At 28.7% G+C, this 26,562-nt stretch overlaps 2 protein-coding genes across 6 annotated transcripts in view; one reads left to right on the top strand and one right to left on the bottom strand.

The window, feature by feature from the left end:
- Window positions 1-2,284, bottom strand: part of LOC129971206 (translation initiation factor eIF-2B subunit epsilon-like) — a 55,229-nt gene extending 52,945 nt beyond the window's left edge. The window contains exons 1-2 of the mRNA XM_056084781.1: window positions 2,105-2,284; window positions 1,314-1,438 (exon numbers count right to left, since the gene is read on the bottom strand). Coding sequence (XP_055940756.1) covers window positions 1,314-1,438; window positions 2,105-2,212 — 233 coding nt within the window. The 5' untranslated portion in view covers window positions 2,213-2,284. The remainder of the gene's footprint in view (window positions 1-1,313; window positions 1,439-2,104) is intronic.
- Window positions 2,285-3,817: 1,533 nt separating this feature from the next.
- LOC129971475 (DNA topoisomerase 2-binding protein 1-A-like) lies at window positions 3,818-26,168 on the top strand. 5 transcript variants are annotated; one of them, XM_056085279.1, is made up of 5 exons: window positions 3,822-4,164; window positions 9,973-10,063; window positions 14,322-14,484; window positions 17,806-18,271; window positions 21,712-26,168. In XM_056085279.1, the coding sequence occupies exons 4-5, from the start codon at window positions 17,818-17,820 to the stop codon at window positions 25,869-25,871; spliced, it is 4,614 nt and encodes a 1,537-aa protein (XP_055941254.1). In that variant the 5' UTR covers window positions 3,822-4,164; window positions 9,973-10,063; window positions 14,322-14,484; window positions 17,806-17,817; the 3' UTR covers window positions 25,872-26,168. The 5 variants fall into 5 exon arrangements, with proteins under 5 accessions (XP_055941256.1, XP_055941254.1, XP_055941255.1 ...); XM_056085280.1 differs by having other exon boundaries at window positions 14,322-14,561; XM_056085281.1 differs by lacking the exon at window positions 14,322-14,484 and having other exon boundaries at window positions 3,818-3,836.
- The last annotated feature ends 394 nt before the right edge of the window (window positions 26,169-26,562 follow it).

Raw genomic sequence — 26,562 nt, 5'->3', positions numbered from 1 at the left:
AAAGGAGACTCACACAGACAAATGAAATCACAAATTTTTGAGAAGTGAGCACAGGAAAAAACTGTAGTTGCAATTAATAATATACCCTATCATATCATACAAGTTAATAAATTCCAATAGCTGCAAAAAAAAAATTTTTTTTTAATTAGCTTGTAGTCGAATTCAATCAATTATTTACCTAAAGGTTTAAAAATAGAAATGTTACAACTTGTAAAATTAAATGCCCTCAAGTTTAAGGCATAAATATGATATTATATTGCATGGAAATAACTTTCAAATATTTCACCATCCACTCACTATACAACTAAAACTTTAATGTAATTAAATATATTTATAATATGATATAAACATTAACAGAAAGTTTTAAAATATAAATCCCACAACAACAATTGTGGATATGCATAAATAACTCCAAGAAATGACAAAGATAGTAAATATAAATTCAGTGAGAGGGGGCGAATTTTGTAAGCCTTTTGAAAAACTTGAAATTTAGGAAAAAGAGTATAACAAAAAAAATGCAAACCTTTAATAAATAATATAGAAAGTAATAGTTGGCTCATGAAACCACCAGTTCAGAGAAAGGTATGAATGAAAATATTTAAAAATAAGTTTAAATTATTTTATATAATATATTCAGAATAATATTTTTATTAAAAAAAAATCAGTAATATCCATATTTTAAAAAATGTTATAATTTAAAAAATTATATTACCATACATTTTAAATTTTTTTCCCATTTTAAGGCATTTTATATTTACATCAAAAAAGTAAAAATAAAAAGTTTTGTATAAAGTTAACTCTCAATTAGCTCCTATTATTAACATCAAAATGTGTTTAAAAATTCAATACGAAATTTAAAAAAAGGCATTTTAACATAAAAATGAATGTGTAGTAGAAAAGTGAATTAAATTTTTAAAACCGAAATATTTCTTTTATTCAGTCATAATTTAATGTTTATGCCACCTTATAGTAAATAAAAAATTTAATTGCAAATTTGTGCCTTTTTTGGCCAATACTGAAAGCTATCCAAGGTTATAATGCCTCCAATTCCACGAATAAAAGTGCAAAAACATAAATAACATCTATTTTTAATATTAAAATGAATTCAACATAAGATATGCAACAATAATTATTTTGTATAGTTTCTAATGAACAAAAAAAAAAAAGGTTTCTCTTACTAAAAAGTTTCAAGAAATTTCTTTCATTATATATTTTATAAAAATTATAGTAAATTATTATTTAACAGCCAAAGAATTTTTTAAATAGAAATTTTTTTTATATTAATTGCTCTAATAATATATTCAAATACATACTTTATATAATTTCTAATGATATTATTATGAGAACAACAGAAAATAAAAGTTTCCTGAATTCCTGCATCTTCAAGAGACTGCAAAAGATAATCCATGAAAGTTCCATTGACAACTGGCAAGAGGAACTGGAACAGAAATTATAAACCTATTTTAATAAATACTTCCCTAACATAAAGCAACAAATAATAAAAATAATCAGCCTTAAGATATAAACTGCCTTAAAAGTAAAGTTATAATATTTACTCTTTTATAAATTGATTTTATAAGTATGTGCAGAATTTAATAAACTTAGTCAAGATGTTTAAGATAATTCTGAATAAAAGCTGTCTGCCAACATTCCAAAAGAGAAGAAAGAATACAGAAATTTCAAATTTTCTGAGAAAACTTCCATATAATCTAGACTACAGCTTGTTAATTTTTTATTGATATTTTAATTTAAAAAATTGTTATCAATATTTCTGCTTTTCTTTTTTTTTTCAAAAAACATTTAAAATTCAACCTTTATGACTGTGAATAAAAGAGCTAAAATTTAATCATTAACTTTCCAGAAACAAATTTTGTTATTTGAAATTACCAATGTGAATAAAAATGTTTTATTCAACTTAGTTTGGTCTATAAAGAAAATTAACTTCAACGCACTTTTAACAGATTTTTATTTTAATAAAAAATGTTAGTTACTAATTACTTTTATAATATTTTTTTGATAATAAACAATAATTTGATGACAAAGATGCAACACACATTAATACACTAATTAATACAATTTTCCATTTTATTAAATTTAGTCTTACCAATGGCTGAGAATTTGTAAGAGGTGAGAATTTTTTGTTGAAATTATCAGCAACTATCACAGCTTGTGATATTTCTTGCTGTTTTAGATCGTCTTTCACATTAAGCATGGTTTTAATTTGCAGAATACTAATTCCTAACTGATTTCACCATGCAGTTGTTAAATGACGTTCACATTTGACCCACGGGAGCGCAAATTTTCCAACCGGAAAATGAATGGCAGAATCCGAATCCGAGAGTCAGCTCTAGAACGACAATTTAACTCACGAGCAAAGCATTTGCAGATAAACTATCTCTCCATATTTTCCTTCAACACTTGAAATTTTTTGACATTTATTAATTGGAGATATTGTAGAACGCTGGGATGATAGCCTTTGTAGCTAAAAATCCCTAAATCCTCCTCATTCAAACAAACGACAATTTAGATCCCTGAATTTGAATTAATTGGATCCATTTATTTCGAAGGACGACTTTTTCAGAGAGGGAAGGAAGAGAGAAATTGTTAACCAGTTGTTCCGATTGTTTTTCTGCTTCCTTTTTAATCCTAATCAGATGAGTTTTATTTTAAAAACAAAGAACACTTTATATGAAGCTCACACTGCTTCGAAGGTTGTTAGTTGTGTTTAATGATATCAACTAAAATAATTAATTGTTTTATATCAAATAAAGTATTGCAGAAAAATATTTTTACAAAAAGGAAATTTCAAAAATTCTCGGTAATTTACTAGAGCATTTTGTATTCGCATATGTTAAATTTGATTGGCATTTTGAATGCTTTCTTCCGAATTAAAATCTAGTTAAAATGACAGTATTATACTTTAACTTTAAAATTAAAGAAAAATGTAGCGTGATTTTCTTCGTCATCCTAAATTCCATCCCTCTAACTTTGAACAATACGATTTTTTTTTTAAGAAATCGTATTATTTAAAGTTTTTTTATCTGATTTAAAAATTTGTTGCGGTTTTTTTAAATAGTTTTCCTCGTGCCATCTGGGCAGTGATGATTTCATAGGGCACGCTAAGATGATTTATTTCAAAGTAGTTATGAACTCTAATTTATTTTTTCATTGTTTCTCTGTTTTTAAATTAAATCTTCCCCTTCATACCATTTAATTTAGCAAGATTTGCGTCTTCATAGCAGCGACAAAATTTTGCGCCACCTCTTCTCTTTCAGCTTCTTAATTCTATGATCCAATTAAAAGCTGCCACAATAAATAATATGCATATCATTCACTTTAATATAATAAAGTAATGTATGCAATAATTTCATTTGATTTTGAGACACAAAACTGCAATTTGCATGTGACCAACTATTACTACCGCTCAGTAGTGTTATCAAGAGAGAATAAATTAAAGGATTGCTTGAAACCTTTTCATACATAATTATTTAACAATTTTCTATAACTAAACGAAGTTTGAAGTTTAAAAATAAATCAATTTGTAGAAAAACCCTCAATAATTAAACCTGAGAAATGGGAATGAGTTATTGTCAAATGTACCGCTCAAAGGCTACAAATGTATTATTTTAGACATCTGATGAAAAAATATTATTATTCAATTAGAAACGTAAATTTGTGTTGAATGATTAAAAAAAAAGTGATTAGTTAAAACATTGATTGAACTGTTATCATGCGCATATTTTTTTTAGATTGCTACAATAATTTAAATATTATATCAACAATATAGCTTCAAAATGGCAATATTATTCTTGTGTGCGCTCGAAAGTCGAAGTCTCGTAAGTCATTTATCAACAATAACGATATACCATGTCAATAAGTACATTTTAATATAATTATTCTCATGATTTTTTTTTCTGTTCAATTACTTACAAATGAAATAATTTTTTTGCTTCAGTTAACTTGATTTTAAATTGGAAGGTGTTGATTCTAACCATGGAACTATTGATATTTGCATTCTCTGTTAAAAATATTAACGATTTCTGTAAGTGTTGCCCGATTATGAACATCGGAATTATTTACATGAATGTAAATGAGCTTTAAGATTCTGACTTTCACTTGCAATAAAACTTCATTTGATGACTTTAAGAGCTAAATCTTAAATGGGTAAGTTGGAGAATATTATTGCATATTTGAGAATTTCATATTCTAGAAAACTTTAAGTTGCATTTCATGGTTTATTTTGCATTAACGGAAAATAAATTCTGAAGCAAAGATCAAATATTTATCTTGTAAGAACTGAAGCATTTGATTGATTAATAATTGCTATTTTGTTGTGCATTTAGTACACTAAATTTAAAAAGTAAAAAGTTTAGTAAAAAAAGAAGGAAGAAATGTAATTTATATTGCAATTTGCACAATGCATTAGATTAAGAAACGTAACCAAATCCCCAAATTTGCTGTTCAAAATTGTATATCATATTGAGAATTTATTGTATTATACTGTAACAACAATGTTTAAACTCTTTTTTTTTTCTGACATTTTTGAAATTTCTTCATGTACTATATATATATACACAGACTTAGTGTATTCATCAAGGAATCCATCAGATTTATTGAAATATTATATAAAATAAAAGTAATGAATTGAATTTCTTCATCTGTGAGATTTCATTGTTGGAAAAGTTTTTGTAAGATTTTGAGCAAACACAAGAAAATGTTTCTATTTTTATTATAATTGTCACGAACTTTTAAAGAGTTCTAACCATAGAAAACATAAAACTGAGAATGTTTATAACATTATTTTTGTGTATTAATTGCATAACTGTAATTATTTGCCAAAAAACAATGTCCTTGAAATATGTTTAAACAAGCAGCAATCACAAGAGATTTTTTTTTATCATCAAGCAATGAAATGTTCTGTTAAGTAAATATTTCATAATATTTGTCTCTTAAATCTGCTTATATAGATATTAAATTACTATCAATAAAAAATTTATTATCTTGAAAAGAGGGCCTCAAAATTTACATTGCATAAAGGGCTTTGGGTACTTATTAATTAACAGTAAAAGAACCAAAAGTTGCCAAATGTAGCACTTAAACCAAATTAATTGCAACCCTATGAGTGCACTTCTAAATTGTGAGGGAAAAAATAAGCATCTGTTTGCACTGTTTATACAAAATTTACAGGGGAAAAAATTTTTATTTATTAAACTTGTTATTTGTTTTCGCTAACAAATCTCCAGTACTTCATTGTTAATTAATAAGTACTGGGCTTTCCGTAGCTTAAACCTGCTGCCAATCATAAATGTGTTTCTACTATTGATTGCAATATCGGACCAAATGTTCTATACCGGTATTCGATATTTTTTAGATCTTAATACCAGGATACCATTGGAAGAAATTTTATAAAAAGAAAGAAAATACAAGTGTTTCTTTGTTTTATTTGCTAGTTTTATTTGAGAGTGTAAATATCGCAAAAAGTAATTTGTAACAGTATATAAAGAATCACAAAAAAGTGTAAATATCACTATTCAGTCTGTGCTACTATTACAAATTTTTGAAATGTGATCTTAAAAAACATAATGCATCAATTGTACTGTTATTAAGCCTGGAACGTAATTTTGTGCAAAAATTACCAGCTGTCGAAAACACTGTTTTGGCATCTACGCTAGTTGGTGCAATGCACGATATACTTTTTACAAGTATTTACTTCTAAATCCCTCATCTTCAAATAAATCGATTTCTCGTCAGATTGTTTTGGATATAAATGATTTCTGTATTGTTTTTGGTTTGTTGAAATACTATTATTTATTGTTAATTTTAATTTTTTGTTCAAGAGACAATTCCTTTTTACTATCGACATTATTGCCATCATAATCTTCGATAACTGTACCAAATTCTTCTGAATATGGATAGGTTTGTGGATAAAAAAAATTTCAGAAAATTTACTATAAATTTGATCAGATTTGAATTGGTTAGTCTCTTTTCTTCTTTTTCATTTTCAAAATCATTATAATTATGTAAATACCGTAAGACATTTTCTATTTCGGTATGCCTTTCTTCTGTGCAATTTTTCATTGTAATATATAATTTTTCAGATAGTGATGTGTGTTGTTCTTTCAGTGACTGCTGAGTGAAATTTATTGTTGCATTGGCTGTTAATAAATTAGAATCTCTCCGACATAATGCCTCAACAGCCAATTTTATTGGAAATAGAGCTAATACAGTGTTGAATATCAAGTCGAATTCACTATCTGAAAAATTAATTTGCAGGTTTAAGTTTGGATTAGATTTCTCAGTTTCAAAAATCATTCCATCAACAGGAGTAAACTCTTAGAAGTAAAAAAAATTCTAGTAAATGCCGAAAAATGGTATTTAAATTTGTGAATACCTGTATTACAAAATTGTACAAATGGCTCAAAATACCGGTATTTAGTATCCCGGTATTGCAATCCCTAGTTTCTACTGCCATCTAGTATTTCATATGTGCTACTAAATTGCTGCCATATATGTGTCAACTATTATAACCTTATATTATTTGGAAACTTAGTAGTGTAAGTTGCTGCTGTGCATTTTGGCTAGTGTTGATTTAATGGAAAATTACCAGTTAATTTGTAATCATTAAAAGTTATTGCCATAAGTTGCTTGTTTATTTTATCAGATAATGATGAAACCATTCCTTTCTTTAACAACTTCTATGTGCCAGTTTTGATACTTTTTTTAAAAAATGAAACTATAATAAGAAAAAGTTGTAAATCATATAAGGGGAAAAAATGATTAAGATTTAAATAAAACATTAAAATATGTGTAAAGATAGATGATTTTTTTAGAAATTGCTTTATTTCTTTTGCTTTATAGGAATTGCTTTATTTCTTTTATTGCATATTAATTATTCAGCTAAAAATGAATCATTTTATGTTATTTTAGTAGTGCATAACACAGAAGATAAATATTTTAGGCTATTTAGAGATAAACAATGCCATAAAACAGGAGCATGAAATAATAGATTCAAAATAATAAGGCAAAAAAAAAAAAAATGTAGCCAAATCTAAAAAACTTGCCAAACTGTCTATTATAATAAGAAATTTATAAAAATTATTAATATATTTGGTAACATCATTAAGTTACTGCTATGCACCTAATTCTTCTATATGGCCAAAGATTATTTTTTTCTTATGCAGTTTTATATTGATTTCTTCATCATCATCATCGGCTAGACAGCCCAGTGTGGGTCAGTGCCTTCCTCTGAATTTCACTGCATTCTATTTTTGACACTTGTACACCAATTTCCTTCCTGGATAGCCAGGAAATCTGTCTCAACTGACTCCATCCATCTCATTTTGGGTCTACTCCTTTCCTACTTGTTAGAGGTTTATGTAAATGAATTTTTTCTTTTTAATCTAGAATCGTCATGCATTCTAAATATATGAGCCACCCAGTTTATTCGATTTATTTTTATAAAATTTATAATATCTGGCTCCCTATAGATTTTATATAGCTCAAAGTTATATCTTCTCTAAACATTGTTGATTTCTATCCCACCAAGAATTCTTCTCGCAGAATTTTTCTTTCAAAAATGACTATTTTATTTTCTCTAGTTTTGGTGAGGGCCCAGGTCTCTCAGCCATAGGTAAGTATTGGTCTAATTAAGATTTCATATAGTAAAAATTAAGGTTTTAAAAATTAGGTACATTTAGTACATTTAGTAACATTTTGTATTAGTAAACATTTGTATTACTTGATAGTAGTGAAGATTTAAAAAATCGTTTTAGTCCATAAAAGGCTTTATTTGCATTCATTAGACCATCTTGAATCTCCTTGATGATGCTATTGTCATCAGTAACTTTAGAACCAAGATATGTAAAACTGAACAACCTGAAATTTCTGAGAACCAATTTCTAGATGAGATTCAAGGGAGTTTCCATTACTTAATACAGGCATATATTTGATGTTTATGATATAAGTCCTATGCTATTAGCAGCATACTCTAAAGAAAGAAAAGCATCTTTTAAGGCAGAATCAGTTCTTGAAATGATGTCAATATTGTCTGCATAGGCCAAAATTTGTGTTGATTTTGAGAATGTTTTGCCTCTAATGTTAATTCCTTAATCTCTTATGACTTTCTCTAAAGCAATGTTAAAAAGAAGACAGGATAAAGAATCACCCTGGCTGACTCCATTATTGCCACTAATTTCTTCTGATAAAGATCCTAAGAATTTGACCCTGCAAGAGTGGTATTGGACATACTTGCAACTACAAGTCTAATTAGTTTAGGTGGTATTTGAAATTCAGCCGAGTTTCATGCAAGTGATTTCTATTAATACTATCAAAAGCTTCTTTGAAGTCTATAAAAAGATGATGTATAATGATACCAAATTCTCCAGTGTTTTCCAAAATTTGCTTAAGTGCAAAAATCTGATCTTTAGTAGATTTTCCCTTGCGAAAATCATATTGATAACTTCCAATTTGAGGGTCTATATATTGTGTAAGTCTTTTGTATATGTTAGACAAAATTTTATAAGTGGTACATAACAAATTGATACCTTTATAACTAGAACAATTCTTTGTACCACCTTTTTTTATATATTGGTATATAACGCTTGTGTTCCAATCAGAAGACAGTATTTCAGCGTTTTAGATATCAGTGATAAAGTTATAGATTAACTTTAGAAATACTGGTTCATGATCTTTCAACAGCTCAGCTGCGATACGGTCATGCCCAGTTGCTTTGTTGTTGTTGTTGTTTTACTTTTTATATAGCAGTTTCAATTTCCTCAAGTTCAGGTGGAGGTACATCTTCACTATTTTGGTCTTCAAAAATAATTTCAGAACTGCAGGGTCATCGATCATGTTTACTGAGTATATCATGGAAATGTTCACTCCATCTGTTAAGAATAGCCTGTTTGTCAGGCAAATTTAGACCATCTTTACTTTTACAGAGGTTAGATGTTTGTTTAAAGTCCATACAACTTCTATTTATTTTTCTGTAGAAAGCTCTGCTTTCATTTATTATCTTCAAGGACTCAATGTCTTTAAAATGTTCTTCCTCAAAAGCTTGTTTCTTGCTCTTAGGTAGTCTTTTTTTCCTATCTATTGTGTTGTCTATATTCATCATTAAATCTAGTGTTCGCATGAATCATTCTCTTGTAAGCAGTGTTTTTAATATTTATAGCTGCTGCATACTCATCATCAAACCAATCCTTATGTGAGCTCTTTTTCTTTTTACCAATAATGCTACCAGCAACACTGCATATGTTTTCTTTCAATTGCGTCCAATTCGTCTCAACTGTGTCATTCTCGGAATGTATATTAGTAAGTGCAGCTTCAACACCCTCAATATATTTTGTTTTTATATCTTTTAATTTTAGTTTATTGCAGTTAAACTCCTGTAAAATTATTCCTTTTTTATTTTTTGTCATAGATATTCTCTCTCTCTCAGTTTGGCAATCACCAAAAAATGATCAGAGTCAGTGTTAACTCCTTTGTAAGTTCGAATATCCAATAATTAGAATAATGTCTTGCATCAATAAGCACGTGATCTATTTAATTGGCAAACGATCATCTGGTGCTCTCCAAGTTGCTTTGTGAATATTTTTATGAAGAAAGCAAGTACTCCTAATTATCATATATTGATTTCTTATTTCTTGAAAAATATGCTTTTAAACATTTCTTAAAGAGTTAATATTGAGCTAAAAAAGAATATGCTTTTAATGTTTTAAAATGTTGTCTTTATAACAGAAAAAATTGCACTTTTTAATATGTGCAGCGTATATATTGGTATATGAATGATTATTACTTTATAATATTGTTATGATGAAAATTATATATTTAAATAAGTTTGATGAATATTGTAGTGTATATTTTCTTATATTAGATTTCTTAGGTAATTATGCATATGCATACATGACTTTTAGAAAAGAATTTAATCCTACTTATTTCATTAAGCATTAAGTTATTTCAAATTTCTTTCAGTGAGTCAAAAGAGGAATGGCATAATAGAACATGCAATATAGTTGATTACATCTCATATAGAAGTATCATTTTCAGTTTTATATTTTAATAGGTAAGTGCTTCAAATTTAATATTAAATTACCATCAATTTTTTTATGATTATATTATTACTATTGTTTCATTTGGTATTTATGACATTGTAATCTAAAGATAAAAAAAATCAATAGTTAATTTTATGTTGCTTTTTTTTAAATTTGTGTTTAAAGAATAATAGATGAATAGAATTTAATAAATGTCAAATTTTCTGAATTGCATGTTCACAGTGTGCTAAAAAGAAAAACCAAGAATTCTTTATGATTTTCACTATTTGGTGATATTTTTGATTTGTATAATGCCTTTTAACATTAAAAGTGAATGTCTCTGTATCTCTGTTGGAATTATATTAACATTTTTATTGATTTTGTATTATTATTCAAAAAAGAATTTTTTTTAACTTTGACTTTTTTGCAGCTTTTCTCTGATTTTCTTAATTATTTTAAGTATATATACTGGAAAAAGCAGACCAATTTTTATGGCTGGAGATCTGCCAAAGTTTTATTTTGCAATCTCTCTAAAAATTTTTATACGCTAGGGGAAGCAAGTGTTATTGATATTGTATCTAGAAATCAAAAGAAATAATATGTGAAATAAAAATTCATGTCTATTACTAATAAAGAGTGAAGTCTGTTGGTAATCAACAGGACATTGAATTTAAAGCTTCCAAATTTAGTACAGATACACTTTAGAGGGTGAGAATCGAAAGAAATTTGATTTTTGAATTTTGGTTCAAATTTAAACTATTTAAAAAGTAAAAGAAATTTAAATTTTTTTAACCGATAACTTTTTAAAAAATTACCACATTCACAAAAAAAAAAAAAAAAAAACCCTTTTGAAAAATGATAGCAGTTAACTGCATTAATTTTCTGTCAACAGCAGATTAATTTTACCTACTGTCTAACATTCACATATAAATTGATGTACCCCTGAAGATTATCACTCTTTAATTTTTGATGTATGAAAATGTTTGATATTTGATTTTGGTGTCAATTATTTCATCTAAAATATTATCTAAAACTTCACATTTTTTTAATACATTTTAGTTGTTTGAATCTTTAGTATAATCCGTCATATTCTTCAGAAATTTCATTTGGAAACTACTTCAGTAAATAATTTGAATTTCAAAATATGAGTATAAGGCTCAACCATAATGACTACTCTAAATAACTTTTGAATTTTATAGTTAAATAAGTGATCTGACAATGACATTGAAAATAGTTTGAATGAATTAAAAATATATGAAATTTGGGCAGTTGTCACACCTGGGGGAACTCTTGTCACAGTTCCTTTCTATAAATAATGTACATTAAAGTGTTTTTGAATTTCTCTGAAAAATAGAAGGTAGTAGAGGCGTGAGAACAGACAGCCTTTAATGAGGATTCAAAAAGCAAGCATTTTCATATGAAATGAAAATTTTCGAGATTAACTCAATGGTTTTATGGATAACACAGTCTTGATCTTTTTTCCCCTATAGAATGACAGTGACATACTGTTTCTGAAACTTCTCTTGAAAATTGACGATAGAGGAGGGCAGGTCACTATCGATGAATATCCATAGGAAGCAAAAATTAAGATCAGATCAGTAGTTGAGGCTGGGAGAATGATTCTATGGTTTTCCTTATTATTTTAAACATATAAATAATTTAAGTTTATTTAATATTATTTGTCATATTATTAGGAAGCTTTTTAATTTTTATTTTGTATCAGTTTGAATTATATTAATTACCAGGTTTAGCATTATAAAATTTGAAGTGTATAAATTTGAAAATCATTTTTTAGCACTTTAAAGGTGCTTAGTTTTTTGAGGAGAGGGAGAAGAAAAAAAGGTCCTTAAAAATGCTTGATTTTCTCAAGAAATGCAAAACAAAATATTTTTGTTTCATTTTGTTTCCACACACATAGATATAATAATTCACAAGCACAGTCATAAAGGCATGTTTTCTGGATGCTTCAAGAAAGGAAACCAACAAAAGGGAAAAATTCCAAGAAGGAATCCAAGGTGAAGTAAATCCGGGTTCTATCGCATATTAAGACAATGCTTAATGAGCCTTCTTCCCCACCCAAGGAATATTTCTTTCTATTCTTTGCTGTTTATCAAAATACAAGAATAGTTATCCGGAAGAGAGGCAATATGAAATACATATCTATCATACTTGTTACAATTCGAAAAATATTTTGAAACATATTGAATTTTGCAAGAATTATTTTAGGTATTGAAAATAATTTTTAAATCATGTTGGTGTTTGTTTAACCTTTTATGTGTTGATAAAAAAGAATGTGTGGATTGGCCGGATCAATAAGAATGCAGCAGGTTCAATTTTGTGTATCAGAGATTTATTGAACTTGGAAGAAGTTACTATAAGGGCATTTACAGTGAAATCTCTTTATATAATATTCAATCATTTTAGAGCAATCCCTTGAATGCCCTCTGAAAGGGATTTTATTACATTATATTGAATTGCAATTGATTTTGTTAGTCAATTGTGTAAAATCTACTATTTTATCTAAATGAATGCATTTTTTTTTTTTTAAGTTTTAGTAGTTTTTGAATAAATAGTTTTTGTCACAATTTGTTATAATGATTATTCTAATGAAATTCAAAACAATATCTTTACTTCTTCAAATCATTGAGACATATTATTTTACCGCTGTAAAAGTTGTGATAAAAGAAATAAAAATGTTTTCTTTGCTTTAATTTAAACTTTAAAAAATTTAATTAGTTCATGAAATAAAATTCATTTTTATATTAATTTATTTCATTTTTACATAGGTTCATTTTTACACGTGGCAGACACTTTTCAATAATATTTTTATAAATTTAGTTTCAAGGTTGTAGTTTTTTCATAGAATTATATTAGTCTTTCATATAATATAAAAGATAATAGTATAAATATTTCAAATATTAATGAGTATTTACTAAAAATTTTCTGTAGCCTTTGTATATCTAAACATGCTATAGAATGGTGAATGCTATTTAGGACAAAGTATGAAGAGAAAGTTATGAAAAGACTTTTATTTAAAAGGCATGCATTTTACAGAAATTCAAATGTTATTTAGAAAAAAAAATAAAAAAAGTATGATATGGGAAATTTTTATTCAAAATATGCGAAGGAAAGTGAATGTTTTAAAATTATGTTTTCATAATCTTCATTTTCATTGTATTATCTTCTTTATCATTCTATTGAATGTTCTAATTGTCTACTACTTCATCTAAAATTCCTTAAGTATATTATGGAATGTCTGACTCTACTGGTAACAGATGCATTATTTGGTACTTGTTTATCTTTTTGGCCTCTGCAATAAATTACCAAAAAATGAAAACTTTTGGGAATCATCCTGGTGAAATCTTGACATCTTATATATAATGGAACTTGGGAATTTTACCATAATTGTAAAATTGCCAAATTTACTCAGGAATGCAATCATCTTGGCATCTTATGTATAATATAGCTTTGTGATTTTGCTATAATCTGAAAATCTTCAAGCAAATATGTGTCTGTAAAATTAAACATGTACCCTTTGTTTTCTTTTTTAAAAAGTGATAATTGTGTATTAATCACATGTCAGAATTAATTTCCAAAAATGCCATGCAACTCATAGCAAAAGTTTGATAATGCTTGCCTAAGACATATAATTAAAGCTCACCAATGGCATATGGTTAAACTAAAAATTCCCTAGTGGTACGCAGTTAATAGATAAATATCAAAAAAAAAATGATCTGACTCTGAAAATTTCCATAATTTTTGAGAAAAATTACTTTATAGTTATAGGTTGTAATTACAGACGTTTGAATCTGCCTTATGGTAAGACCATAGTTTTATCATAATTAGAATTCATATACTGATCTTTAATATATAAAAAAATAATTATTGATATTTGATTGATTTTTTTTTTCAAGAGAGTAAATAAACACTTTATAAAGTTAAATGTCATGCTATACATTTTTTCATTTTGCTCTTTACAAAGTAATCAGTGCAGATTAAAGCTATTAAAGCTATTTATATTGTTGCCTTGTCACTTCTTTTTTATTTTCTTTTCGTTTTTTAATCATCTAGTGTTTTTTTTTTAAATTTATTTATTTAACTTCTTCTTTTGTTTTAATCATACTGACCCTACTTTCCCCCCATTTATTTGTATTCACCTCGTTATAAGACTGATTTCTGTATTTTCAAAACTTATCTTTTCTAATTTAAAGATTCAGTTTTTGTCATTTTATTGCTTAACTCTTCTAATTATGATGTACTCTCTCTAAAAAGTCCATCTCATTGTTTAAGGACATCTGACTGAGAATTTAAAACATTATGTGAAACAATAATAGCAAGCAATAACCATCACCTAAGAATAGAGGAGCCCGAGACTATTTGGCACCAAGGGCAAGTTGGCGCTCAGTTAAAAGACACTAAATGACAGTAGAAGTGAGAACAGAATGAACAGGAAGTATGACTTCATATGCTCAGAAGTTTTTAGTCATTTTCATATGCAGATACTAGAGGTTGTTATTTTTTGCTTGAGAAGTAATTATTTTCTACTCACTTGATTTTCTTCTAGAATATACAGTATTACCAATGAAGTTTATTACGTGTTACATTTAGTGTTTTGATGTTCATGAACGTATTCATGAGAATATGTCTTTAATTAATTTAATATTTCATTTTAAAAAATGGAATCAAAATAAAAAGGGCATGTTGGCACCAAGCCGGGCAGGGCATGTTGCCCTTGTGTTTTGAATGATGTCAATGACTGATATTTTTTTCAGAGTCATGGTTAGGAAAAGAAAGAGGATGAGAAATCGAGCTTCGATTCCCCAGGCTCATTTTTGAAGCAGTAAAAGTTATATTTAATAAAGAACTGTCATATTCAAAGGTTGCTAAAAGTTTGGGATACCTTTTGTTCACTAAATTGGTTCTGTTAAAAAGCCGGGAATGCCTATCAACCACCTGCTAACACGATAATTTTTGAGCGATTAGGAGGAAGCAGATCTTGCAGAGTATGTAAAACAAGTGTCAGATTTTTATATTGGTCCCGGTCCAAAAGAAATACGCAAATTTATTTTTGCTCTTTCATTAAAATGGAAAGTGCTTGATTCATGGAAGGAAAATCGATAAGTAGGCGAGGACTCATTCTGCTTTCTTTATCTGTTAGAAAGTTTGAAGCAACCAGTCAGGCCACCTCATTTAATAAAACAAACGTTGCAGCATTTTTTTAATGCAGTGTTACAACGGACCATTCTTAAGCCACATCTAATGTATCTCATTGATTCTTCGCTTTTGGATTGCATTTGTTCTAATCTATGCCTACTGATCCCGACGAAACTTCCGCTGCAAAGTATGAAAGAACTGGCCCTTAACTGCTGCAGTTGTCATCATCCGTAGATTCTGAAGTTTTGATCCCACACACTGTTTCACCATTGGAAGAACTATAGCCATTATCAGAAGCTGGCACACGACACACACACCCAGCTACAAAAAGAATGAAGGAAGAGGCAAGCTGCTATTTTGACAAATACTCTTCATGAAAGATGCACTTCAGGCAAAGAACAAGCCTTTACAATAAAAAGATTAAAAACAATGTGAAAACCAAGACAAAAGTCGTGCACAATATGAAAAATGAAGAATGGAAGTTGAAAAATAGGACATTGGCAAAAGATGAAATGCAGAGCAAGAAAATGATATTTAGGAGGCAAATCTTTCATTCCGAAACTGGAGAAGATGAATTAGTGTCTCCCAGTGATGAAGAAGATATGATAACAACTGTAATTTGTTTGAGGACTCGGATTATTTGAATTTAGAGAAAGATCCAGTGGTTGGTGATTTAATATTAGTAAAACTGTTAATTGAAGATTTTAAAAAATTCAACATTTTTCGTGGCTAAAGTTTTGAAGCCCCCAAGAATGGAAGGTGAGCTTCCTCAAGAAAAGTTTTAAAATGACGAATGCATTTATTTTTCAAAATAAGGCTGAAATAGCAGTCTTTTCAAGGGATGATTTAAATTGGTTTTGCCACCGCCTTTGGACATTGAAGCAACAAAGAGACAAAAAACATTTTTGCGATTTGACGTCAATCTCAGTTTATTGTATCTTGATTAAATGTTTCTAAATTCGAAAAAGAGAGTGCAATTTTTAGTTAAATTAATTTATTTAAGCTTTAGTTCAATAAAAGTTCCTAATCAAAACATACTTTTAAAAAATTCTTTTTGAATAGGTACTACAGTATAATTAAGAAAAGAACAAATATATAAGGTCAACCTGTCCTACGTATGGTGCCAACATATTCTGACCAAGGGTCAAATTGACACTGATGGAGTTAGCTCATTCAACTCAATATTGTTATCTTATTTTTTTTAACCAAATTGTTATTAATTCCGTTTTGTACTACCCGAAAGATGTAAGAATGTTTTGGAATACATATTAGCTATTTAATCATTACCAAAAAAATAAGAAAAATTTGCAATCCACATTGGTGTTAACCAGTCCTGGTCTCCCCTGCATAATGTTGAATTTTTTTTTTTTTTTTTTTTGATTATCAGTGGATTAATTTTTATATCTATAATTGGATAAATGTGATATCTAAAAAGAAATTTTTCATAGCTGCTCAATCTTAAATCTTTTTAATATAATGAATTGCAAAGCAAACAAGAAAAATATCTGAGAGGAGAATCCATTCAACTTCAAAGAATTCATTTTATTCAAATTTTACATAAATTTTTAACACATTTTTATCATTTGTGTCTTTCTGCCATATGACAGGTTTTCAGCCTTGTAATTGAATACAACTGTTTCTAAAATTTCAGTATGAGACAGTTGCAGGTTATTTCTGCAAGATTTTCAAATTCCTTATTGTTGCTGTGGTATTGTAGAAAAACGAGAGTACCATCTCTGGTATTTGCCTTATAATTTTACCACTTCTACTACAGTGTCTTCCAAACTAATTTGGAAGTAAACTTATTAAAGCCTTCTCACATGCAGTATACTATTAATATTACTTTAGTAACTTTTCCAAATGAAAAATGGGAATAAATTTTCACATTTAATCAAGATACAATATAATATATATTGTATCTTGCAATATAATTAATTATATTGTTATCCAATATAGTTAATTATATTGTTTCCAATAATTATATTGGAAACAATATAATTAACTATATTGGATTTCAGTTTTATTTTATCTTTATTTCATTAATGCAATTTTGATTTATCAGGGATAAATAAAAATCGTATTTTCTTTGCATTCTAATGTCTTAATTTTTATTTCCTCCAACTCTGTATTAATGTTATAAAAAGAAATATATTTAGAAAATAATTTTTTAATATATTTTGACCCTTCCCCAAAGGCTTTTGCATGCCACTGATGTCCTTAGAATTCCACCAGTGCAAAAATGAAAGCAGATATTTTTTTAGAGCTTTAAGATCTGCTTTGAAAAAACATTGAATTTTTATTCTTGCAATTTTAAACTTATTTCATTTTAAAATTGAAATTAGCTGGAAACTTTAGGATATGAAAATTTTTATAATGTCATTCATTCCTTTCCTTGGAGCTTGTTATTCTCTTTATTACTTAGTCTTCATGCCCATAACAAATTTAAGAAAATAATTCATCACTAGCTTTCACTTTCCTATATGCCTCTTTATTACAACTTGAAACATGATTTTTTTAATTATACTGTAATGATGCATGATAATTTTTAACCTAAAAATGACTGTCGCATTTTTAAAGAAATCTTTTAAAATAAGAATTAAATTAAGGCTTTTCTTTTCAGATTAAGAAAAAAATGTCTGAATCTAAAGAAGCAACCAGGTATGATGTTTGCTTCATACAATCAGTTGAAGATTCAAGTGAACCAACAGAGAACTTGAAACGTGCTTTTGAGGCTATGGATTTTAACCAATTAGAGCCTATGTGGGTGACTCCAGAAGAATGTCTCAGAGTTACTCAAAAAGAGTCCAAATTGTATGTTATGGATCCTTTTGAAGGAGAAGTTTTTGAACACTTAAAATCTTTAAGCTGTCGCATTCTTGGACCCCTTTGTATTTTATATTGTTTACAGAATAACAGCAGTTTACCAAAAAGGCCTAATCCTGTGTACAGTGTTTCTATGCGTAAAATAACTGTCTCATGTTCAAATATAAATAATGAAAAGCGAGAAGCTATGCGCATCAAAATAGAACTTATGGGAGGATTCTTCAGCAAAGATTTAACAAAAAGTGTTTCGCATCTTATTGTTGGTATGAATTGATTTGTGTTTGCTTATTCTATAAACTTAATTGTTTTTTGTAGAAATATTTATCTTACCAAACAATATTTGAATCATATCTCCGTTTGAGAGGCGGGGGGGGGGGAGCTTACTTTTACTAAATTTTTTTTGCTTTAAAATAAAATCTAATTCATTTTGTAGAATATCTCAAAAGTTATTGTTTGACACAAAGAAATGCTGTGTTTACCAAACTACACCTTGCAGCTTGTACTATATATATACACACAAAAGTATCTATGTTTAATCTTGTGTGCTAATTCTCTTGGGTTCTCGTTCTGCTGTCATCAATGGCAGGTTTGGTTTATTTGAATTTGCTCAAGAATTTATAAATGACTTTGCCTTATGAATTTATTTCATGCTTATATGTACACAACCCACTCTGACCTAGTCTACCCAACATTGAGAACTTCTAATTATGTATATATATTAAAATCAAATAATGCTTTCTTATATGCCAATATCTTTGATGCACATCATTATATTACAGAAAAGTTACGTATTTCCAAGATAAATTGTAATTTTTAGGCACTATCTATTTATGCAAATTGCTGTCTAATTACTATATATTGGAATTAAATACAATGGAATCTATGCAGAGTAATAGTACCATCTATAATGATAATCCTTTCTTATATCAATATATCCTTTGTTGTGTTTTTCTTCATTCTCCTTCACTTAATTCTAATATCTTAATTCATATTTTCTTGATATATTTTTTATTCTGCTTATAGCAGTAATTACATTTTGGATGCATTTATCTATAATGATAATTTTATTTCTTTAAAAATATGGTACTGTTAGTTCGAAATGTTTCTCTTAGATAATGACATCTGATGCCTTAGACTATGTGATAATTGGGGAATCAAGAGAGATTGTAAAAAACCCGAGCTTGTCATAGGGAACTGGTTAACAATTAGTATATGTATATAAGTTTGTTTCTTTTAATTTTAAATATAAGCAGTTAAACCAAGTCATTTTTAGTTTGCACATTGAACTTGTTAGTTGGTCTTAATGTGTTAAAGCCTTGAATAGCATTTTACTCAGGCGTTTGGAGGAAAGCTATAAATATTTCCAGAAACTGATCAAGGACAAAAACAAGCAGATATTGCTAAAAAGTATGAGATTTCTCAGTTAATGAGAGCTCATTTTTTTTTAAGAAAAAGTAAATATACTGAAAATGTACTGGTAAAAGGTAAATGAATAAAAAACTAAAATAATTTAAGATGTCATAGATGATAATATAAAATACACTGAAATGGCTCAATGAGATAAGAGCACAAAACTCTCCTATTAAGGATCAATTATTTCCATTTTATACATGCTTTTATGGTTTAACTAAAACTTGTACTTTAAAATTTAAAAAACAAAATTAAATAGCTTGAAATATATATAAAAAAAATATATCTTGGCAAGTAATTGTAAGAGAAATCAATCTGTGTAATATAATTAGTAAGTATATTAGCATGTATGCATATGCACAAACAATAAATGTACAAATGCTTAAACTGTCTACAGTAACATTATGAATAATTTTTACTATATTGTAGTAAAAATGATTTTTTTTTTTTTTTTTGATATTGAGCAAAGATACTACAGTGCATTTTTTTTTTTTTTTTATATAACATGCATATGAGATATTCATTTTACTGGAAGCATTTATTCACATGGCTATAAAATTATTTTGAGTAAGAAAATTGTTTAATTATTTCAGGTTAAGAAATCAGAAGAATTATTCAAGTGTTAAGAAATAATTTTTCTTATTCATAATTGGCAATTGATTTTATAACAAATTTTAATTGTGTTCATTTCAAAATTGATATTATTGGCTGCCTATAAATTAATTTTTTTCTCTGTCTAAAAATATATATACATATATTACATTATTTTTGAAACTGAAATTGGATTTATTCTGTTCAAGTTCTTTGCTTAATTGAATGAATTAATATATTGGAATTTCACTACTTGTTTTTACTATAAAATGCAATTCTCAGACAGGGTGGGTGTAAGCCACTAGATATTAGTCTATTACTTTCCAGTGTACACAAAGCACAAATTTCTAAAAGTATATAAGGCTGAAGATTTTTAAAGAGCATTTTATGTATACCAATATAATAAATTTCAAAAATTTTTCTGAAAATTCAAATTTTTTTACGATTTAAACAATGATTTGCAATTTGTCTAAATTATTTCAAACTTAATTTAGTTTTAAAAACTAAAATTGAAAATATCTGCTATTTTCAGATTTTTGTATGAGAAAAAGCTCTTAATTAGAAAAAAAGTAAAAGATATGCTTTTGAAATATATGCTTTTTTTAAAGTCCATTTTAACACATGTTTATTTCTGCTAAAAAAAAACCCTTTGTATGAATGACATGATTCTTAAAAAAAGGGGGGAGGGGTGATTATTTTATTTTACATTATAAAACAGAAAATATCCTATGCCATGGAAATATATATGCTTGCATAAACAAAGATGCTTAGAAGTACTTTTTTTCCCCTGCATTTTTCTCCTACTATTCTGAATAAGTAATTATTTCTAAGATATTTGATGATCAGATCTCTAAAGTATTTCATGATTATTATTATTGGTTTTTAAAAATAGAAAAAAAAATTCTTAGTTTATTTAATTACATATTTGGATAATATTTTATATGAGACTGATTATTTTTAATTGGACTTGAACATATATTTTTTATTTCTTTTTCATCGTAGGTAATATTTAGACAAATATTAAAATGTTAAGGAGGAAGTATTCATGTAATATTTGGATTAAGATTTAAAAAAATGTCAAAAAGTAAAAATCATACTATGTTTAAACAGAAGTAAAATATGTGAAAAAGAAAATAATCATGTAATATTTAGATAAAAATAAAAAATATTAGAAAAAAATAGCCTCATAACATTAAAAAAAAAAATTAAGGAAAGTGGTCCCCCCCCCAACATAAATAGTCAGTCATGGTGGAGTTAAAATTGTGGAAAACTTCATGTATAATGAGGATTACATTAATTGATTCTATTATAGTGCAACTGAAATCCTTATTATTCAGTAGAACTTCATATACTTCTATACTCATATATCTCTATTTGCACATCATATGAAGTGCAAGTAGAGTAAAATTTTAAAAGATTTAGAAACTTGTCATCTATTGAAAAATTTCAAAATAAAGTAAATATCCTAGAATTGTTTATATAATATCTTGAATTGCATTCAAATAATTGAAATATTTTCATTAGACTTCCTTTGATTATAAGGGATATTATTTGTTAATAAGAAGATAACAAAATCATTATGGTCATATATAAATCACAATGCTTCCTACCATCTCACATGATTGAAGCACTCTTTTAGGAATGTTGAATTATCATTATTATATGTTTTTGTATGAAATGTTTAATTTGTGTTTCTTTTTAGGAGAGGTTGGCTCCAAAAAATACCGTGTTGCTGCCAATTTCGGCTTGTCCATCATGATGCCCGAGTGGGTGGAAGAGGTATGGGAAACTGGTCAACATCAGCTTATTCATGCATCAGATAAGGTGTATGATAAATACAAATGTCCTGTATTCAGAGGCTTAGTCATAACTGTCTCTCAACTGACAGTTAGTGAAAGGTCCAGCATCCAATCTTTAGTGGAGGAGAATGGTGGTTCCTATTTAGCCCCTCTGAAAGCTAATCAAACCACTCATCTAGTTCTCACTGAACCAACAGGGGATAAATACAGGTATGCAAAAAATTGGAAGATATTTTGTGTGAATATTAATTGGATTTATGATAGTGTGAAGTCAGGATACTGCCAAGATGAGAACCTATATAAAATAGATGATTCATCATCCCAGTATTGTCAATTGAAACGGTCCACCCCAAACAGAGACATGACATCTAATGAATTGCCATTAGTAGATTGCAGTGCTATAACTAATGTTTCAATAATTACACATTTGGATGAAACTGTGAGAAGTGATACATCAATAGTTGTCAATCGAAAGAATTCATGGACATCTGCTTTGGAATCATTTGATCTCTCGTCTTTGCCAAAGTATGGACAGTTTTTAGATGGATGCAAGATTTTCCTTACTGGGTTCAATTCCATTCAGTTGGACAAACTAAGAAAGATAATCAATGCTGGAGGAGGAATGAGGTTCAATACGTATAGTGAGAGTATTTCTCATGTTGTATGTGGTCATCTTACAGAAGAATTTTTGCAAAGCCTTAAAGCTAGCTCACTAAAACCTTACATTGTAAATCTTAAATGGTTATTGGAATGCTGTAAAAATGAAAAATTAATGGATGAGAAATCATTTCTTTGTATGGATAGTACGCTATTAAGCCCAGAGAAGGATATACCCGAAATTAAACCTATTTCCATGAGTCAAGCATCAAAATCCTTCCCCAGGAAAGATGATGCTACTTGTGACATTTTAACAGACATATTAAAGCAATATGTGGGCAAGGAAGATAGTGATGATACAGATGCAAACAAATCAAGAGTTAGCAAGAAATCAGTTGAGAAGGATGGTCAACAATCAAAAGCAGAATTTAGATCAACTGCTTATAAAGCTCTTATGAATGATAAAGATGTAAATATTGTAGACTTGGCTGATGAAGATGAAAGTACTTCGAGTTCAGTTCAGTTATTTGCTGGTCTTAAGTTTATTGTTGTTGGCTTTGGTGAAAAAGATTCTGGGATTCTCGCTAAGATGATAGAAGATCATTCTGGTAGTGTTTATATCAATGATCCTGCTTTTGAAGCTGATATTGCTGTTGTGCCCATAATATGGCAAGATCTTTCTTGTCATGCTGCAAATGTCATCACTAACTGTTGGCTACAAAAATGTATCGAAGACAGTCGAATTTATGATTTTGATGAAAATGAATTATTTAAACCTGTTGTTATACCACCAGGAAAAAGACCATTTGAGTCGTTTGTAATATCCGTCAGTCAGTATAGTGGTACTGAACGAGACTGTTTGATGCATCTGGCCGAAGTTCTAGGTGCCACTTGTCAAGAATATTTTGTACGTAAAGCAAATCGCTCCAGGGGAATTTTGTCTAACACCCATCTTATAGTGGCAACTCCTGAAGGCAGTAAATATGAGGCTTCAAAAAAGTGGAAGATCCCAGCTGTCAAGAAACAGTGGGTTCTTAATGCAGCTAAATCAGGTTCTATTCCACCAGTTGAAAAATATCTTGTTGATAATCCTCCTTTATTACAAATAAATGAAGACATTCATGAGACATCCATAACAGGTAAAGAAAATATAAATTGCAATGACATTCATCAAGGATGCATAGAATTGCCAGTTCTTCAAGCTGGGCAAAGTCCATCAAAGTCTTGCAGAGGTAGAATTGAAAAACCAATTACTGTTTGTTCTAGTCATGTAGAAGAACAAGATATGCCAGATTTAATTGAAACTAGGCAAAACCTGTCTAAATGTCTTGAAAAATCTATTAGTGACTGCACTGAAAATCGTATGGGAAATCAAAATATGCCAATAAAGGATGAATTTCACAGCATTGATTCTAAATCTCGTCAAAATATAGCTGAGAATTCTAATAATGATTGTAATATGAATTTGAAAGAAAATTTAAGTACGTCAAAGCTAGATAAGAATATTGGTTTGGAATTTGCGAAGCCATTTGATATGATTAATACTTCTACTCCACAGAGAAATGTAATGGAATTAAACTGTGAGAATAAAAAAGGAGTCTCCCCAATGCTTTCAAAGACAGAAACTACTTTCAATGAAAGTTTGAATTTGGATCAGTCATATAAACATAAGTTTCAAGTCAGTGACCTTCTGAAGGATTTAGATACTAGTGCTAGCCAAGAACATAGCTTTACGGCTAGTGCCAAAAGAAAGAGTTTGCCTGTTGAAGAACTTTTTGGTCGAAATCTTGCATCAGCTATAAGAGGTGTAAATAATAAAATATTGTTCCCTAGTGATGGTAAATTAGACTTTGATAAAAATAGTTTCATCGAAAGTGAGCCTAAGTCATCAGATACGAGCAATGTTATGAAAGGAGTAATTCTCTGTGTTGCTAAAAAATTATCCAGCATACAAAATGAGTTAACTGAAATAGTTGTTTCTTTAGGTGGTAGTTACTTGTGGTCGTACGACAATTCCTGTACTCATTTTGTATTCACGGGAAAAGTTAATGATTTAGCTAGAGACTTCAGAGAAGCCAGATCAAATGGGAAAAAAATAGTTTGTCCTGAATGGGTTTATGCTTGCAGAGACAAAAATGCTCTTGTTGATGAAGAATTGTATCCCCATACTTTAAAAATAAGCATGTCTTTAACGGATGAAATTGCAATTGTTAAAAGCTCTTCGGCAAAGGATGATAAATTATCTACACAAATCAAAGATGTTAATCCACCTGTTAGTGCAGCTGATTTCAATCAACAATTAAATGATCTTTTAGTTGCAGCAAAATCGGCTAAGAAGCGCCACTCCAAGCGCCAGTTCAACTCGGTGTCGAGTAGTCCTAATCAAGAGGCAGGAACTCTGCTCAAATTGCAACAGAAACATATTTCGGATTCATTTATAAAACCCATCCATCAAGAAGAAATTGGAACTGAAGAGCAAGATACAGGTTCTCAGTCTCAAAGTTATCCAGTTGTTTGGGATGACCCTACTGGGAGACTAGAACGAGAAAGAATAGCCGCATTGGCTGCAGCAAGCGAATCTAAAAGAAACTGTGAAAATGTGGTGAATTCTTCTACAAATTTCAATAATGTAGGCTGCTCTAAAAGAATCTCCACCAGTTCTGATATAAAGAAAAGTCCATTGGATGAAGTTTTCACCAAGTCCAGAGAGACTAGCTGTTATCCTGATATTAGAAAATTCATGTTTACTAATATTCCAGAGCCAAAGAAAATCAGATTTGTTGAAATCATCCAGGAACTTGGTGGTGAGGTTTCTGATGAGAAAGCATTTGATATAACAGCAACACATCTTATTCTAGAAAAACCAATCAAAAATGAAAAACTGTTGTCCAGTGTTGCTTCTGGAAAATGGATACTTCACCCACAGTACTTGACGATTTGTGAAGATAAAAAAGAATTTGTACCTGAGGAAGATTTTGAATGGGGTGGGCCTTTCACAGAAGAATTTTTACAGAACTTGCCAAATAGTGCTAGGAAGATTGCCTTTTGCCCACACCGTTGGAGAGCCAAACTCAACAAGCAAACAAATTTAAAAGGGGCTTTTCATAATTGGGTTGTACTCATTATTGCTGATGATAAAACTAAACAGTCAACATACACTAAAATTTTAGAAGCTGGTGGTGCTCAAGTGATCTCCAGCAATCAAGAATCGGATAGACTTACCCATGTGATTGTTGATATGAAAAAGAGAAGCCTATCACAAGTAGATTTGAGTTCTTATGTGAGTAACAAAATTAGATGCGTAAAGCCAGAATATCTGGCATTTTACCTCATAGAGGATCCAGAACCTGATATAGAAAATTTCTTGATACCTGAAGTGAAGGACTTGTCTTCTTCAGAGCAGTCATCTAAACGTCGGAATCTTAGCATTGCTACTAGAGGTAGCAAAAGGACTCGAATGTCATGATTTTATTCTGAAAGTGCTTAACTTATTTGGTGCTTTTCTGTTGACAGAAGTATTAACCCAAGCTTAAATGTAAATGACCATGAAATTATTATTTTTTAAAAAATATATCACTGTGACTTTATATTTGGAAAATATTTTCCCCGCTATTTTATTGATAGAAGAATATCAATTATATTATACTTCACATATGCACTGACTGACTGTGTATGTCCTGACTTTATAATACTGATTTTGTAAATATTTTTCTTGAGATGAATTTATTTTATTTACAAGAAATGAATTAAAATTATCATTTGATTATGTGTGGTGTTTTGTTCCAGCTTCCACATTCTTTTTAGCCAAAACATACTAAAATCCTAGTTTGCATTCATCTTCATCATCCATCCGACATTCAGGGGCATTCGCTTTGAGAGTATATCATTTATACAAAATCAAGTCATTTGTAAATACAGTGCATAAAGGAAACTGTAGAAAAGCTCTTAGTCAGTGAATTTTAAAAGGAAAAGATGCATTAAATATACAGTTTAGTGTCACCATTATTGCATATCAATCATTACTATACAGTCTATATTTAATGGAATACAAATTTACAGGAGAAAAAAAAGATGAATGAATTGCATTACAAACCATACACAGTATACCAGAAATAATAGCAAATAAGATAGTACGAGTAAAAAAAAAAAGTTGAAGT

This window comes from Argiope bruennichi, chromosome 6, assembly GCF_947563725.1.
Source record: "Argiope bruennichi chromosome 6, qqArgBrue1.1, whole genome shotgun sequence".
NCBI lineage: Eukaryota > Metazoa > Arthropoda > Arachnida > Araneae > Araneidae > Argiope > Argiope bruennichi.
Note: the sequence above shows the minus strand (reverse complement) of the source record. Positions and strands in the feature narration are given on the sequence as shown.